At 37.9% G+C, this 18,767-nt stretch overlaps 2 protein-coding genes across 5 annotated transcripts in view; both read right to left on the reverse strand.

The window, feature by feature from the left end:
- Window positions 1-18,767, reverse strand: part of LOC125314150 (tRNA(His) guanylyltransferase 2-like) — a 206,931-nt gene that overhangs the window by 12,042 nt on the left and 176,122 nt on the right. The gene's annotated exons all lie outside the window — the stretch shown is intronic.
- LOC125312499 (S-adenosylmethionine carrier 1, chloroplastic/mitochondrial-like) lies at window positions 2,118-9,784 on the reverse strand. 3 transcript variants are annotated; one of them, XM_048275664.1, is made up of 13 exons: window positions 9,739-9,784; window positions 9,493-9,568; window positions 8,898-9,005; window positions 8,274-8,360; window positions 7,351-7,423; window positions 6,273-6,363; window positions 5,615-5,668; window positions 5,425-5,520; window positions 5,143-5,232; window positions 4,872-5,022; window positions 3,590-3,651; window positions 3,370-3,450; window positions 2,118-2,578 (listed from the first exon to the last, which is right to left on the reverse strand). In XM_048275664.1, the coding sequence occupies exons 2-13, from the start codon at window positions 9,548-9,550 to the stop codon at window positions 2,444-2,446; spliced, it is 1,086 nt and encodes a 361-aa protein (XP_048131621.1). In that variant the 5' UTR covers window positions 9,551-9,568; window positions 9,739-9,784; the 3' UTR covers window positions 2,118-2,443. The 3 variants fall into 3 exon arrangements, with proteins under 3 accessions (XP_048131621.1, XP_048131625.1, XP_048131620.1); XM_048275668.1 differs by lacking the exon at window positions 9,739-9,784 and adding an exon at window positions 9,657-9,719 and having other exon boundaries at window positions 4,872-4,923; XM_048275663.1 differs by lacking the exon at window positions 9,739-9,784 and adding an exon at window positions 9,657-9,719.

Raw genomic sequence — 18,767 nt, forward strand, 5'->3', positions numbered from 1 at the left:
GTGGTTCACATTATGAGGAAGCTATTGTTTTTAATTCTGTTGTCTCTAGAGTATATATAAGCATGCTTCAAACAGAATGTTTATTTAGCTATTAAAGGTCAGTTGTAACTAAAAGGATTGGGCTAGTAGTTTAGTCGTTTTTGCTGCTCAAGCGGTGAAAGATTATTGAATTGCAGAAAAAGTTGATTTACTATGGCATATGAACCTACTCCTCATTATCTGGCCTTCACATGGTAGTAGCTTATTGTTTGGTCTAATGTTGGGTTGAGCGAGTCACCTGCATGGTTTCGTTGACTGCGGGATATCATTCTTTATTCTTATTATCTTTCCATTTCCTTGACACAGTATGTTGTGCATGCTAGATTGAATTGCTTTTTGTATGTGTCTACCTAGCTTGTCTCAACTGTGTTTGTGCATGCTGGATTGAATTGCTTTTTGTATGTGTCTACCTAGATTGTCTCAATTGTGTTTGGAAACCAAGGTGAATGTAGGAAACAAGGATCTTGATTCCAGCAGTGAATTGGATTTGCTCTCTTGTAATGGTTAAAGGGCCTCTCTTCTAGATTTCCAATTGTATTCTCTGAGTGTGGTCATGTGCGAGTTTTGGGAAAATTAATCCACCTCAAGATGTTTAGTTCTTATTTACTGTACTTCCTGCATTGAAAAAAGGTCATCATCATTGTGCAAGGACCAAAAATCAGGAGCCTTTGTCGGTGGGTGCAAGTTGGAGGACGATAATTTGTTGCCTGCCTTTTTTGTTAGAACCCAGGAGATCTTTTTTCAAGTGTTTCCTACAGATTTTTCGTAGGAAACGTTGAATCATGCTATATAAATCACAGTGATTGAACGTTAAATGTTTTATTAGTCTCCAAATACCAACTAGGTAGAGTTAGGACAAAAGTGGTTGAACTGCAAATGTTGAATATTGTGGCGAAGAATGAGGTTCAATTGATATATATGACATGAATGAAGCTACTTGAATATTTCTTTTAGAGGTTTAGACAAAAACCAAACCAACTTATGATGATTTGGAACAGACTTGTGTCACGGGTTGGGAGTTTGTGATCGACCCGTGCGGTGACTTGGACTTCCTTTGTATTGTTGGAGCGCTCGAGAAAGAAAGTTCTAGAGAGAGAGGCTGTGGGAGGAATGATTTGTTCTATTGATTTATGAATGATCAAATGAGAAGGAAGACACCATTTTATATAGTACGAGGCTCGGATTACAATCGTAGATTTAACTCTCATCTAACGGTCAAGATCGCACCTCCTGTTTTCCCAACTATCAACATTCAGTAGGAAAGTTCTAACATCTTACAATTACCGACTCTCCTATCCCTAGAAACCTTCTAGAAATCTTAGTAAAAAACCTTAGACAAACCCTAGGGGATCAACACATCAAGTTTTGGGGATCATTTCGGCCATCTATACGACCGGTTGGGTCACGAAAACTTCGGCCCGTGTCACTTGTCTTTGGTTCTCATAGTCAGCTTTAAATTGTGGAAAACCAGTTTAAAGTTCGTTTATTGCTGTTTAATAGCCAAGCACGTCGGGGTTTAGGCAGTGTCTTTAATCTAAATTTACATTAGATTTGCGACTAAACTGAAACTATTCTAGTAATATGGTATGTGCAATACGACATCCTTCGTTGGTTCAAGACAAAAGTAGTAGCATCAACTATGGATTAGCAAAGAGGTAACACCATATCCGGTGGCATTATAAGCTTTTCTTATGTCGAGTTCTAATTAATTCCTAGCCCCTGGTAGCCACCGTAAATGCTTGGCCTCAAACGTGAGGCGTTCGGTCATCTGCAGTAACGAAAGTTAAGATAGAATTGGCCGAGAAATCCTCAAGATCTTTTACGCCTTGTCGGAAAAAGCTACTTACGTTATAAAACTTCCGCACAGAATAGAACATTGGTCTCTCAAACTTGACACCGACGTATTGGAATCTGGAACAATGTGAAGATGGTAGACAATTAAAATCGCCTAGCTCATTGACATCCATCGACCATAATCAACGGTTTCGGCAGCACATAATTTATGTCCCTCTTAGCCAACCATGTTACATTTCTGCGACGGAGGACTTAAACAGATGCAAGCAGTGGTTCAAGGCAAATTAGTAAAAGTTCATACTGGATTGGCCAATGCCCATAGGAAGAGAGAACAATGAACGTAAACAAGCTACTCATCAGTCGAGAAACGTTCTGTTTCCCTTTTTCCCTGTTGCTATTCACTACTTGGTAAAGCTAAAGCATTCATTGTCAAAACCTGCATAAGCGACCTAAGGGCATTAAGCAGTGCAACTTTCCCTCAACACTTCTCTATCTTCCACTACAGGCTAGTTGATGCAGATTTCTGGGCAAACCTTGTGTGGATACCAAAGCATAACGACCGGAACTGCTCAACATGAACGATTTTGACCTCAATGTGAGTGCCAACCTTTCAGCTAGTTGGATCTTTCTTGGGATGTGGATGTGGCGGAGGATGTCTTTGAGAAAGGAACCGCTTAGTGCTCTCTAGGACACCAAAGAAAATTGACCCACCAATGCCGATCCATAGGACCCTTGGCTCGATTCCCTGAAAATACAGAACTCAGAGAGGGTGAACATTAAGGAAAAAGCGAAAGGCTATACTACAACCTTCAGAATACCACGCCTGCAGTTCATGAGATAACAACGTTGAAAAACTACAACAGCGATCAAGTTTTTTCCTGCTAAGTAAACTCTACTACATGGATGCTCGTATGAGGCTATGCCATTGTCACTGCTATCTAGTACTAAATCCTGACATTGAGCTCTTTCTTCAAATTGACTGCCAAAATCACAGGCATATCCATCATAGTGTCACATCTGCAATTATCTTACCCCCACGCAATGCCACACACTTTTCCTCAGTAATTCTATGTCTTCTTAAGGGTCAGCAAATTCATTGGCGCATTCATCACTGCGACATTCGTTTTGAAACAACTCCACTCCGGCAAAATATTCAAGGCAAAAATACATTGCACAACAAGTGCCTTGGAGTAGAAAGTTTGGTGAAAGATACTTGTGAAACTTGGAGCAGATTTCTGAGTGTACAGGGTCATTTATATCAAGAAAGTGTTTGCACGTACTACATTTACAACTCGGAAAAAGGTCAACATATTGTGATTATGCACTAGTTGCACTATTTATAAGTCCTCCTTTGTCATTTGGAAATTGATAATTCATTGCCTTTCAATTGTTATATGGGGCAGAAAACAGAGTGGAAACACACTAGTGATAGAGAAATGAGAGAAGAACAGATGGTCTTACTTGTTGTCTAGCTCAAAAATGTGGGCGCATGCATGTGTGTGTGTGTGAGAGAGAGAGAGAGGGAGAGAGAGGGACCTTGAGAAGAGCTGAAGGACCCTCCTCCCTCACAATAGTTTGAACACAATTAAATATCCCTCGGTACTGGTTTGCTGGTCCCTGCATGGATCAGAGTGAACCACTGAATAATCATCGACAAATACGAACTTCACGTAGCTGTTAATGGCCTATGCTCATAAGAGGAAGAAAACTAAGACGATTATGACTAAGGTGGATGTCAGAGGCAGCTTCTTAGAACCTGAGTCATTAGCCGTGTCTTGATTACATCGAGTGGAGTGGTTATTGCTCCAGTCAGTGCTCCTGCAAAACACAAGATCCGCCTAAAGATTGGTATAGATCATTTTCATGCATAGTTGAGCAGCTCATTCACTCCACTTCAACAAGGCATGAACTTTATTACTCTTGGACAAGAACCCAACTCTTTCAGGATTTTCGGGGTTCTGTAACTATGCATCAGGAAAAAAGTCTAGGGCATCTAAATTCTCTGATCTTATAAATCAACAAATTTAAAGCATTATCACTGTTTGAAATTGGTGAACAGCTACAATATATCGCTCAAAGAAGTTTAGGGATGAATAAATATCAACAGCAAATACCCATTAGATTAAGCTGCCCCAGAGAGGCAAGCGAACATAAATAGACTAAAGAAAGCAAGTGAAAGCTCACGAACAGCACTAGGCAGATAAAGCAAAAGGCATCAACTTTAGCTACTTTAGTGGCTTGGCAAGTGACTACAGATTTGCGACTATTCTAAGTGCAGCATAACAATATAAACCACCAACTTCAACTCATGAGGGGGGTCAGCTATATGCATACACTAAGCCTTATTCCTAATGCAGCAAAACTGTTCGCCTGTTTAAACCCGCGTTAGAAAACCGTAGGAAAACAATAACATATATCACATGCCGCGCAGGACTTATTGGGCAATTAATGGAACAATTCTCTTCAAGTTTGATGGAACCATTTGTTACAACCCCATCCGATTGTATATTTGTAATTGGCAAATTCACCCAATTGAGAGCCTTTGAAGACAAAATGCATGTGAAAAGAAACGCAAAATCTCACCTGCATGCTAATTTAAGAAGTATAGTGTGGATCCAAAATATTCACCGACCTTTATGCCATGGAAAATTACGTGTAATAGCTGTCATATTATCTCCATCATTCAAAGTTGAGGTTACGGGTCATAGATAAGTTAGCGAGCAGTTGCTCTTGAGTCTATACTATGGACTTAGTGAACTAACTAAAGGCAAAACCATTGCCGGCAATCGGAAATTTTTGGTGAAACTTCGCCTATGAATGGAAATTGAAATAAAGTAGTGTACACCACACCTCTTCAGTCTTCGGCAGTTACTGGTTCCTTGAACTTAACTTCCCCATTTTATATGAATGGAGCAACTGAGAAAAAGCTTATTGATGCAGTACAGAATCAATGAACCACACTCATCAGAATTAACAGCAACGAATAAATAGTTAGAAGCAAATCTTGCACCAACATCTGCAAAAGCACCAAAAAGTACCTGCAAAAGCTCCAATCGCAGCATTCTCTGGATCGTTCAGTTCTCTACGTGCCTGTTTGGGAAACAATGAAAGAATCGTTAATCTCTTTCGATAGGCCAGAACGGCTAAAGCAAGCACACAAGACAACATGACTTTGCAAAAATGCTTCCACCTAACATTGCAATATCCATATTTAATCAGTTCAAAAGGTGTTCCATAGTGAAAAAATTCTCCTGAAGAAAGCAGATTCTATACTTTACTTGTTAAAAAGACATCAATCTAGATGCTTACTGCCGCTTTATAACCAAGCCGAAGCTGCTCATAGATGCAGAATTGGATTGCATCAAATGGCAAATCCCGCAACAGAAAGGATCCGTATCCCTAGGAAGAATGACATCAAACATATGCTGAGTGAACGTGATGTTACAGAAAGCGCTGATATGTAGGTTCTTTCGGCGGCAGTGCTTATACCAACGTGAAACAAAAGTAAACAACGTCTAATGCTCATAAAAAGAAGATTCTGGCGTTAATCTGAAAATAGCAATTCTTTTTGTTTTCTGTTTTTCCCCATACCGCATAAAGACCTTTAAAACCTTCTTTAGAGACAATAAGGCGGACAGCATCAGGGGCGGAATAAAACTGCCTTGTCTGCATTCTTTGCTTAACAACCTGGAAAGTGTTCAGATAGAAAGCAAGTTGGTTTTCTTAGGATGAAAGAAAAGGAAATGAAATGGAAAAATTTGTGCAGATAGAACAACTCAACCTCTGTCGGAACACGAATAAGAGAAGCAGCCACTCCTCCTAAGGCACCGGCAGTCTACAAAATGCTCAAAAAACTTCAAGAAAGTTAATAATCTTAAAAATTTCGACCAAGAAAAAAAATTCTTAAAATGCAGCAGATTTAGACAAGCAGCCCAAGTTATATATGATTTCTATCACATGACAAAAACAAGAGGACAGAAAATCATGATATCAATGGTATGCCTACTTGAGACATAATCCTACTCATGATAGTAATGATCCAACTGTGCCATCAGATTAGCCATCCATAGCTAAACTTGACCTTACCTTGACCGAAAGCTTTACCACTGAGCTACATTATTTGACTTTTGATTATGAAGGTGATCACACAAAATCTTAGTTGTTAATTTGCTCCACCTGTTGGATCCATTGATCCTCAATCCAGTACGATGATAACACCCAACAGATCCTGCTCAGGAGCTCATTTTGAAGAACCCTTAATGCTAGCTGGATAGAGGATTTATTCAAATCATGATTTGTAACAACTATGTCGACTAGATTTAGCTACATCACCATCTCTTTTCAATCACATACAAGTAAACCAGTTAAGTTCAATACAATTCAGGCATTGCTTTACCAGAGAAAACATTCACCGGAGGAAGTACTTGAGGATTCCTTACCAAATGAGCAAGAGCACTGAGATTCTCAGGAAACATCCTTAGCAGTTTTTGTTTTGCAGGCTCATAAACACCAACAAATAAAGCAGAAGCCCTGAGAGGAAAGTGACCCTTGCCATGTAATTAATAGGACCATTCGCCGTTTTAGGAAGAAAACCATATAGAAGAGCTGATCCACAAAGAACATGATAGATGCATAATTTATCCCAAGTATTTCTATCTGGGTATAATGTCCCATTTGTCTTACATACTCTCCTGCACCATAAGGAGTGAGCGCAAAACATTTCGGAGATACCAATAGGATGATTCACCTCTTATTGAACCAACAAAAATGGGTGCTTCTACTTCACTTCGAAAAGAAAAAGGTAAGAAAAACGAATTTCAATCAAGAAACGAGCAAGAAAGGTCCTCCTATCAAAACTTCATACACCTTAAAGTTCATAGGGAGAAAAGAGAATTTTTGGAGGTCCTTATACTCATTATGCCTAGCATTGAATATACTGGGTATTCACCTCATCGATATCTTAAATCGAGGATGGGTTCTATTTAGTGCTTGGCTGAAATGGGCACCCAAATTGAACTGAGAACCTTTTGTCAAGCTATTGTTTTCTTGTTTTGTTCCCTAAACCTTACAGGATCAGCGAAGAGCCTTTCCGACAATCCGATCCTATCTCTTCAAACCAACCTTCGATTTAGTTGTTCAAGCAATTCTAGTAAAAAACCAAATATAACACTTGGGCTAAGGGTCAAGTTGGTAATTTTTCTTACATCTCCCCCTCCCGAAGCCTAGGTATCACATGCGCCTCAAAACTAAAGAGCCTTGAATACTAGAAGAAAAGCACCTATACCTAACAAGCAATCTCCTCTTATAGATAAAGTAAAAATATCGAATACAGTTCATTTTTTTGTATCACTTCACCCCACAAGGAAATGGGAAATTCTATAAGGTAAACAACAGAATAGCTAACAGTTTCAACATCCTTTGACCTAGCAGAATAACCTAAAGCAGCACAGGGGAATAGTTGATTCACACATAATTTCTAGCCAATAAGTAAGTTTTGGATTTTAAAAAGGAGCTTACGGTAATACGCCAGCAAGATTTCCAGCCAACCCAGAATATAAGCCTTGAAAATTAATTTTTCCTCCACCGCGAGCTGCCTACAGTAAATGAAAAGGTAAATTCAGCAACTCCACGATGAAATTGAGCAAAATAGGAAAAATTCACTCATTGACGCAAGATGGATGCTTGCTAAGAACATAATTATTCAGTTTCATGCAGTTTATCTATGGCGTCAGTGACTTCTCTCTTGATGCTGTTTTTGACTTCTCTCTTGATGCTGTTTTGGCTTTTAATGGATCGTTCTTAACATAGAAGGATGACCACCGACCAGTCCATGGGTACTTCAACAACTAAAACAATTGTGCCAATGGAAGATGGTTATCTGATTAATGAGGCTTCAATACTACCTCAGAGAACTGAAAAAGGCATTGCTGGATGAGAAAGAACTTCAGCAACTTCAACATATAAATTATCAGAGAGAAAGATGGAATTTGGCCATTACCATCAGCACACGATAGTTTTGTATAGACCAAAAAGAACAAAAATGAGGGAGTAAAGAATGGGTGATCAGATGATCCGAGATACACAAATTGAGCAATTGCACTTCCCACGTGTTAGCATCCAAAGCAGGAAACAATAGCTGATTTTGGACGAAAATATTATCAAAGTATGCAAATATGCTTCCCTTTGTGTCTCTCGAGGAAAAAGGTTTTTAAAGGCCTTTTAAGGAATATCAGCAGCATGCTTGACATAGTTGGATAACAGTGCTTTATAGTATTAAACTCTTTCTTTCATATTTATTTTATGCAAGAGGATTTGTTATGCTTATACTCCTGACCATTTCTGTCTACTTTTTCTTCTCAAACTTGTTTCGAACTCAGTGTATAAGAAAATAGCAGATATCGGTTACTGCTGTATAAACAGTACCAATTTTTATAGGTAACCTGCCTGCAGCCTTGTCTTTATCGTGTCAATGGGGTATAAGGCCGTTTCAACGACAACACCAGCAGTGCCTCCTGCAATAACTCCATCTGCAGATTGCAGCAAACATAGGAGAATAGATTATACCATGTAACATCACATGCAAAACCAGCACAAGTCCCATATAGAACAAGTGCTGCAACAAAAGGGAAAAAGTAGTGTCTCCAAGAATCAAACAGAGGAAACGAAAAACCGGTTCCCAAGAGTCTGAGAATGAACAATGACATTGTAACTATATTGGATGGCTCATCTTTTCATATCCTTTCCCAGCCAAGTATCGGCATGATTGTTTCCCATTTGCTTGACCCAAACTATGGAAAGACAATAACCACCAATGATGGACCTCCCCCCCTCCCCTTATGCTTAATGCTAGTCTTTCGTCGATATACCTCAATGCTTTTGTGGATTCTGTGTTATATACATAAACTTTGCTTCAGATGCAAATGATCTCTGAATTGGACATAACTTGGAGACAGGATAATTACTAAGTCAACTCAAGTAGATGGAGCTCAGAAATGTAATTCACTAAATGATAACCCAAGGAACAGTCATTGGAAGCATACTCAGCTTTATATTTTTCAACTTACCAAAAAAAGTACGAAAAAAGTCGAAGGGCTTTTCTTCTCCTGTGCTAACTGAAGCAAAGAACTTTGTTGCATCCAGCTGCAAGTTCTGAGGTTTCATCATGAGCATGTCTGCGGAGAACATCGATTCTTTCACAAGACAATCAACAGAATATGTACAGAAAGATTGAATACATATCACCACGTAGGTTGGGACACTACTAGAAAAAAAGATCACATTCTTTTCTTAATCAGCATCAGCAACCACAACATTTTAAGAGCAAAAAATGGTTACACGTATGCATCCACCAACAACAAGCTATTAATAAATCTCTCCTCAACACAGTCAACCAACTGCAATCAAATACGCAGAAGAGTCAAAGCACAATTTTGTGCCCTCTTTGTTCTTTAATTTCTTCAACAAAGATGTACATTAATTGGGATCCAAATGGTTTGATCCTTGGTAACCTAATTGACAACCTATCTCATGATACAGAAACTAAAACAAGTTCTTTTCTTTTGGGTGACTCTAATGCATTTCCATGTACTGATATCATAGAAAGCAAGTGCAAAAACCACCAAATACCGAAAAAGCGAAAAACCAAAGAGAGGAATTTACCTAAAGGAGCTTGCGAAGCTCTCTTCGTGTCGAATGCCAGTACTAAAGGACCCATCATTCACTGACTACAGATCGACTGCACAAAAAAATCACCCATCAGTCACCTAAGCATATCCTGAAAATTACAAAGCACACCAAGCTGATTCCACGTAGTAGTTCATTACAATTCAAGTTCAAGAAAACTTACGGACGAGAGCGGGTGGGGGGAAGCCACAGAATTGCGACCTCGGAAAGAGGAGAATTCACGTAGCAAGAAGAGGGAGAGAAATGCCGAAATGGAATGCGCGATGCGTGAACATGAGCCAACAACGTTGTTGTCTGAAGTAAAGACGAGAGAGAGAGAGAGAGAGAAGTAGAAGCGTGTCGTCTTCGGCGTCGTCAAGGGAAGAGAGATAGACCGTTTCTTGTCCGGACTCTGTGCGACCGCCTGCAGTGGCAGAGAGATGGCACTTCAGTGAAGAGCTTGGGAGAGATGGCATTTTGGTTATTGTTGCATGCCCTTTAATATATTGCTTTTATTGTTATTTTTGGGCTGCTTTTATTGTTATTTTTGGGCTAATGCCTAAAAAAGGCTTAAGCTTTAACACTTATCCCAATTCTACGTTTTATCTCTGACATTCAATCTAGTCCTAATGTCACCCTAAATTTTCTTTTATCCCATAAAAAATACCCGACTTTAGATTTTGTCCCAATTCTAACATAATTTTATCGCCCTATAAAAAGCTTTCAACTTTAAATCTTGCCCCAATTTGATCTTCCGATCCCAATTTTACCCTAACATTTTTATAGTCACATAAAAAATCATAAACTTTTACTTGATTCAAAAATCTGCCCCCCATTAACCCTCGTCCAAAATTTCTCGTTGACAATTGAGAAATCAAAACCTCCTAAGCACACAAGCTATGCAAGCGTGCGAGCTCTTCCACCAAAAGAAATGGAAAATTCCCAAGCACGTCGAGATGAGCATGGTTCCAGGGTAGAATTGAGAACATGTAATCGGAACCTGTAAGATCCGATGTGGTTCTAGATTCCAAGGTATGCGGGGTAGGTTTCGGGTTTCAAAAATTGAGGAACCCGTTCTAACGGACGGGTTCCAAGTTCCACTATCTAGAACCTGGAACTTAGACTCTAGATTCTGAAATAAATTTTTATATTTTTCTTGGTATATGGTTTTGCACGATTCTACAATCTTTTATGGCATCCGATGATGAGTGTATAATCTGGAGCCAAACAAATTTTTAGGTTTCGGGTTTCAAAAAATGATAAACATGTTCTAATGAATTGGTTTCAGATTCTAAATGTAACTTGTACGGAACCTAAAACTACTCACCTCTACTTTCTCTTAGATGTTGTAGCGTTCACTCTCATTTTGCTTGACTAAAAATGAAAAAATAAAATAAAAGAAAAGAAATTGATAGGTTCTCGGGTATCCTAGAACAAACCCTAGAACATGTGACATGGTAGGTTTCAGGTTCCAATGTATGACGGGTAGGTTCCAGGTTCCAAGGTATGACGAGTAGATTTCGGGTTCCAAAAAATGAGGAACCTGTTTCGACGAGTAAGTTCGAGATTCCAGGTGGAACCCGTAAAGAATCTGGAACCGCTCACCCCTACAAGCACGAGAGATTGAAAATTGAATGCAAAATCACTGCGGACAATTTTGACGGGGGGTTAATGAAGGCTGATTTAAGACTTAAGTAAAAGTTATGAATCTTTTATGAGACAAAAAGATTAGAGCAAAATTGAAATTGGACATAAAGTTGATAATTTTTTTGAGACAAAAAAATTAGTGTAAAATTGGTAATATGCCTAAAGCTAGTGGTAGAATTAGGACTGCAGCTAATGTTGAGAGTTTTTCATCGGGCAAAAAAAGTTTAGGATAGAATTAGGATTGCGCAAAAAATTGAAGGTTTTTTATGAGATAAAAGATAGAATTGGTACAAAAGCTAAAATTTAAGGTTTATTAGGATATATGCCGTGATTTTTGGCCTGCCCTTTTTTCTAATTTTGTTAAAGAATATTAGAGGTGAGCATGGCTCTAGCGCTTGCGGGATAGGTTTCGGGTTTAAAAAATTAGGAACCGGGTTCCAATGGGCAGGTTTCAAGTTCGAACAAATTGTTGTGTTTTCTAGTTTTATGTCTTTACGCGATATTGCGGTATTCCATGGTGATAATCTGAAACTATTAGTCTAAGTTTCTATTTTCAATAATATTTGCTAATGTTTCATTTTTTTTTTGTTTAAGTACAAATTATGGTCAGTGGACTATAGCAGCAAATGGTGGTCATCATAGATAAAACTCGGGTAGATTTGGAATCGATCCTAGAACCCGTGAGAGGATCGGTTTGAGATTTCAAAATATGCGGTGTAGGTTTCAAATTCTAAAAATTAGAAATCGATGTCGACAAAAAAATTCGATGAAACTTAGAATCGGCCTTGATACCGTTCAGCCATAAAAGAATACCATGAGGACACTTTTCGAGATGACCATATGAGAAAAGACCAAAGAACTTAGGGAAAAATGGAAGTTGACGGTCAAAACGAGAACACTTAGGGCTCGTTTGGTTCAGCTTTCGGCAAAAGGGGTTTGGCGAAATGCAAATACCTTTGAGCTAAAGGGGTTTGGTGAAATGTAAATACTGTTTGGTAAACTATAATTGAAAAATGCATTTGGATGTAACTTTGGAGAAAATGCTGTTTGGTAAACTTTTAAATCTGAAATGTCCTTTGATGTCCCAATTTAATATTTTTTAACTTTAATTTTTTTTAAATTAGGAAAAAAAAAAGACTGCAATTTTTATATTTTCTAATTGAGAGTAACGTAAAAGACACATTAACAAATTTATAAGTTAAAAAAGTTAAAATATGACATGTACAATCAAAAGATCGTTATAATAAATATGATTACGTAAGTCATTGAGTTTTCCTCCAAAAATTACAAACCCCTTTAATTATTAACTAAACCCATGGCTATTTCATCACGTAAACGTGCCATGTCAGGGGATGCATTAGTATTTGAAGCACTAGCCCCCTCATCTACAGTATCACGATCAACTGAATATCTATACTCGAGATCCAAATCTGCATCTTCAAAATCCATATCCTTTATGCCATTTCTCCGTATATAATTGTGTAAAGCCATTGTCGCTATGACAATTTGCACTTGCTTTAGAATGTGCCACTTCATCTTCAATACACCAAAGGCTCGCTCAATTTCTGATCGTAGCGATGAATGGGCACGGTTAAACACTTCTTGATAACCTATAGGTGAAGGACCTTGTCGAAACTCCGGCAAATGATATCTCACTTGTCTATATGGCCCCAAATAACTCGTGGGATTTGGATATCTAACATCCACTAAATAATATTTACCTACATAAATATAATGTAAATTTAATTAACATGTCGCATAGATAATAAGTTGATGTTGCATGAAGTTGATAAACCATTAACTAATGAACCTGGAGGAGGATGGGGAAAATATGCATCACGTCTTCCAATGGCTTCATGGAAGACACGGGTATCATGAGCTTATCCTTCCCAACCGGCAAAAACATAGATAAATTCCATGTTAAAATTACATACGGCCAACACGTTTTGAGTTGTCGTTCCTTTTCGCCCAATAAAACGAATTTGATCGTACGTAGATATCATTGCTGGGATATGAGTATCATCCATAGCTCCAATGCAATCCTAGAACAAATAACACAAATATTACTTGATTTACATTAAGGTTTGATTTTGTATTGCACAATATTAAATTACCTTAAAATATGGATAAAATCGTCGATCTTTCTTGATCTTCTCTGGAACTTCTCGATATTGTCGGTCGGATGGTTGGATCAAATCTTTTGCCATATCACATACTTTATCTAAAACTAAGCTAAAGTGTCTACTAATGGTTTCTCCCGAGCATTGAAAGCGCTTTGGTACTAACCTATTACCCGCACCGTGTCCCAATAGATAAAGAAACATTCCAACCATTTCTGCAACGTCGGTATTCCTAGATCCTTTCGGGCCATAGTGTGTCATTAAGTCATGCGTCAAATTGCTAAATACTACCCTATGCATTCGAAACATATTAGAGCACCTTATTGGATTAGCATCTTCGCCCATCAACTCTTTTAACCATGCATAACTTGTATATGATGAAGTCATGCAAGGTTGTTTGCAAAGGTACATTACTTGACAAGCAATAGAAGCTTGAGTGAATGCGAGTAGATCCAAGAAATTGTCTTCCTCCTCTTTACATTTTTGCCTTTCGGGAGAATCCATATCTGCTTAACATCATAACAACATATTGGGTTAGAATATGAGAAATAAGGAATAGTATTGATCATCCATCAACATAATAGAAATTGGGTTCACACATAAACCAAATAAAAATCGAGCTTTGCATAATTGAAACAAGTAATTAGATAAAATTAACATTTCTTATAACACGTAACTGGAAAAGAAGGGTAATTGCAATAAAGTCTGTAATGCAAGAGGAAATGCTACTCCAAGAGACGAAGGAAATAAAATACTCCATAACACCTCTCCAAGGATCTTCTTGCTTTTAGTGGGCAGAGAAAAAAAAGAGGAACTTTACACAAGCATGTTAAGAGATAAGAAGTACCCAAGAAGGAGTGAGATCTCCCTTCAAATTGCCTGAGTTTTTTTTTTTCTCTGGGTTTGTACTAAAAATCCGCCGGTTTATCCGCCACAGCAAGAGAGGAAGAGTAGAGGGAGAGGGGATGGGATATTTGCTTACCTACGGAAAAAGCTTTCATTCCCACCACCAGCAAACAAGCGGAAGAACAAGTATAAAAATAAGAGAGCAAGAGAACGGAAAAGCAGAGTAGATATTAAGGAGACTTTTTCTAAAAGCGAAAGTGGGAGAGGATGTTTTGTACCCCTGAACGAAGGAGGAGGACAAAAATGAACTGTCTTGTTATTATGGCCAAGAGTAGAGAACTGTCAAACCTGGTATTTAATATAGCTTTAAATGCAAGTGGGTGGTGTGCAATCTTCCGCTAAGTAGAGAGAGAGAGGTCAAACTCAAATGGTCTGTTTAGGCGTTAGGTGCTTGTGAAATGCGCAAGTCAATTCTTTTGTGGAAGGAGTGAGAGGTGGGTTTTGTCATAGGAAAAAAATTTCTTGCTTCCGTCGTGTTATCGGTTTCTCTTTGCTTCACCTTCTTGTCTAAAATGAAGTCCGGACCGAGACTAATGAATGCTGTGATATCGGCTCTACTTGGTCTTAGTTGGTAGGCCTTAAGGAAGTCTTATGTTACCTGAAATGCGGACATAAAATCACTCACTAATTTGTTTTTAATGGAAGTAGTCTCAACGATGCCATGTCAAGTGCACCGATGACTCAGGTTGCCACTTAATATAAGCATTACAACAGAGTTTTCTTTCCCTTTCTTTACGCTCTCACTATAAATCCAATAAAAATTTATAACTTTCAACCAAGAAAATTCTCCTATCATACGAATAACAACGTAAAAATTAAACCACATATCTCCATAGAATGGAATAGGGATAAAATCAGTACCGCTTAATGAATAGCTATTGGAAACAGTTCTTACATAAAAAACAAATAGAAATTAGGTTCACACATAAACCAAATAAAAATCTCACAAGAAAATAAAATAGCATAGTGAAGAATACAAACAAGATGCTACAATATCTTAGCTATGACTAAGCTCATCCATCTCAAACTTGAGATACTTCACTCTTAGTGCATCACTATTCAAGCTCATGAAGACTTGCCAATTGTCTTTCTTTTCCTTAAAATGTTTAATTGCAAAAAAGTAAAATTTTTTATCTTGCACAATCTCGGGTATGGAATCCACCGGTTGCATGAGGTCCTTGTAAGGACCAAATCCGTAATCCGCTTGAGATGTGGCATTGCTCCTACTTTCAACAGCGGAAACCATCATTTCAATTTGGTTTCCAAGCTATTGTTATGGCGTCATTCTCTTTTCTTTCTTTCCTCGAGCTTGCCTCTTTGAAGTCCACGTCACTCTTTTGCGGGTTTGAGTTGCATTTTGTTCAACAACATTTTCACCATCTTCAGACTCCAAAATATCATTAGCAGATACATCAACATCAGCGATATTAGGTTGTGTGGCATCAACATCCTCCTCAATACGCAAACCTTGTCTAGGATTCCATGTGATCCCTCCGAAAGCAACTGTACTACTGAACATTCTAGCTAAACAACATATCAAGATCGGGATGTATGCCTTTCGTCCTAAAAGGCTTAAACCTATTATCAGCCTGTTATAATGATAAAAGTATTTCAACAAGTTATATCAATGACCTTCAATTCAACAAAAAAATAAAAGAGGAAGTAATATGAACCTTAATTTTATCGTCCCACCATTTATTAGTCGAAGCAATGGTTTTCTTCTTGTCATCCCATCCTAGTCCTGTTTCACTTAAAATCAGTGTCCTCCATCTTTTCCATTCTTCCTTGAGATTATCCCATTTACTCTTCATTTGAATTTTGTCATACTTTTTGCCCGTTAATTCTTCGAACTTGTTAATTATGATTGCTCATCCATCTCTCTTGTTGGTTGCGGGACGGCTGCCTTTTTCAATTTCCTCAATGCACAACTTACAAAATATTTTCACATCTTCGGCAGTCCAAATTGCCTTTTCCTTTGATGAACTCGCCATCCCGTAATAATATGAACATAAACAAGTGTTTGTTTCACTTATGTTGACACCTAAATTTTGATTTTTATGAATTTGTTCATTTAAGCATAAAATGAGAATTAGTCATACTTCTCACAAAAATGATTTCTTATGCATTGCATATTTATTTTTTGTCGGTCATTACATTTAGAGCCGGAGGTAAGTCGATCGAGCTTAATTTGACAAGCATTTGGACCAAACTTAGTCTGAAATTTTCGACTAGGACATTGAGAGCGTACACCAAACTTTTGTGAGCTAAGTGAACTTATTTTCAAGCTCAATTTTGTTCATTCAAGCCTTAATTAAGCTCGAGAATATGAGACGAGCCCATGATTTAAACTGCAAAAGTCTGATGGGTTATGGATATGAGAGTGCCAAAGTTCTATATTAGTTTAGACCTAATTCAAGCTCAAATCAGCCCCATTTTAGCTCTTATAATTGTAAAAGGGCCTTAATTAATTACCCATTTGATTAGTTAAGGTCCAATTAGGCAAAAAAGGAGCCCATGAGACATTGAGAAGACGACCATTTCATCCTCCTCATCCATTTGGACGAAAATTGGTAGAGTCCTAGTGAGATTGGACTCTCAAATTTTCGGATCGGATTCGTAATTTTCATTCGATTAAAAAGTCCTATCTTAAGAGGTGATCTAAGAGATTAAAACTCTATCATTATGCTGAAAATAACAGAGAGTTTTAATGGATTATGACTCCTCTAAATCCAATGGCTGTTATCAAATCCTACTCTAGCTAGGATTAGTGATTCGACGGTTTTTAAAGAGTCCTACTCCCGTTAGGGTTTTTAGGGACGAGCTCTATATAAACATGCCTTCGTCACAAGCTCAAGTGGTGGCATTTTGTGAGTCTCATTAAAAAAATTATTAGAGAAAATTCGTGAGATTGAGAGGTGATCGGGTGAAGTGCCATCCCGACAGCAGACTGGAGTAGTTTAGCGCCAATTGACCGTGTGTCGTCGTCCGTGCTCCGATCGACTTGTTCCGGATACCACGACGTTCAACATTTGACGATCTATCACCAGCCGCTGACGGCGCATCGATCCGACATCCGGAGCTTCCCGTCCAAGCCCCTAAAGTCGCCCTTTGGCTGCCAATTCCCACCGCCGGCCAGCTCGGAGACCGCTACCGATCAGCCCCTATATGAGGTGTTCCAGCCTTTGTTTCATCATAGTTTTAAAGACTAATTCTTCCTCTACGTGTGCTAGATCATTCGGGTTGATTTAGCGACAAAATCAAGCTTGAATAGAGGTTGTTTTGGGTGAGATTCGTCAAGACTGCGCTTGCTACATTTTTGCTTGGAAAAGGTAATTTTTTCTAGCCTATGATTGTTAATTTATGTGTGTTTGATTGGTAACATGCATCGACGTTCTTGGAGCCTTTTGAACGTACATGATTTTGCAATAGAAGCGAAGAAAACTCAAGCTTTTCCACTTATTTCATGTTAGAACCGAAAGTTACTTTGGTCGTATAAAATTCTGATTTTTTTTAGTGATCCACTTTGATTAATGAATTCAACCGTATCTTGTGAACACTATTGAGAATTGACTGAATCTTGTTTGGAAAAATCAACTTTTCTCAAAGTCAAGCTTGTTCGGTTTTTCTAATATCAAATTGGTTAACTTGGAAAGGTGAGAATTTTCATGATTTAAAGTCTGAAATTTTCGGCATAAACACCTCTTGGCCGAACTTGATATGTGATGGATTAATCCTATCTTGTGTCAATTGATTTGCTTTATCTCATATTTGTTCGAAGTTATCTCCTTGCTATGGATGAGATTCGATTAAGTTGGATGTTATCGAATTAACCGAATTGGATGATTTTTTGCCTTGTAGATGAACTTTTTGAGCTTATTGTCATCTCTAGCATGTGAATTAGTTGGGATAATTGTTTGACACATATCTTATCATATCTCTTGCAATTTTTATCTAAATATGTTTTGATTAGAGATTAGGTTTGATTTGATTGGATAATATCCAAAATTTTGAGAATTATCCAAAAATAATTTTTCAAATTATTAAAGATAATTTTCTCAAATTAAAATTGGATTGAATTTTTTGATGAGGAAAGGTAGATCCCCAATGCCATATTTTCGGCCACCTCTCTCATATTTTTGAAAATTCAAGCTCAATTGACTCATTTTTATTTTATTTTTGTTGTGCTTGTTTGTTTTGATTTGTTATAAAGTTCGCACAATTTTAAACAACACATGCCCATAATATATGCTCCCCTATGTGCCTAGACCCATCGGAAAAATAAATCACACGCCTTAGCCACAATCTCGTGGAATGGGATGGCGATTTAGTATAGAAATTCGTGTTACGCCCTTTGACGAAAGGGATGTTGTTTTTCTATATGCATATCCGCATACTGGTTCGAATCCTCGAGGATGTAGCGGATAAAATCTCACTCTAGCCCGGATCTTTGGGAATGAGAGAATTTTCGAAAAAATCGAAAATTAAAAGGTATATTATGGGCATTTTTGTTTATTTTTGTTCGGATTTTTGATTGCTTTTGAATGTTTTCTTTTATTACCGAAAATACAAAAAAAAAAAAATCATCCTCTCGGGGACATA

This window comes from Rhodamnia argentea, chromosome 1 (assembly GCF_020921035.1).
Source record: "Rhodamnia argentea isolate NSW1041297 chromosome 1, ASM2092103v1, whole genome shotgun sequence".
NCBI classification, from domain to species: domain Eukaryota; kingdom Viridiplantae; phylum Streptophyta; class Magnoliopsida; order Myrtales; family Myrtaceae; genus Rhodamnia; species Rhodamnia argentea.

Excerpts from the sequence above, each read along its gene's own strand:
- LOC125312499 (XM_048275664.1), bottom strand. The coding sequence starts at position 9,550 with ATGATGGGTCCTTTAGTACTGGCATTCGACACGAAGAGAGCTTCGCAA. Across the intron at positions 5,669-6,272 it reads TCAGTGCTCTTGCTCATTTG|ACTGCCGGTGCCTTAGGAGG; the intron begins GTAAGGAATCCT and ends AGCATTTTGTAG. Across the intron at positions 5,023-5,142 it reads GGCTTGGTTATAAAGCGGCA|TGGAAGCATTTTTGCAAAGT; the intron begins GTAAGCATCTAG and ends TGCAATGTTAGG.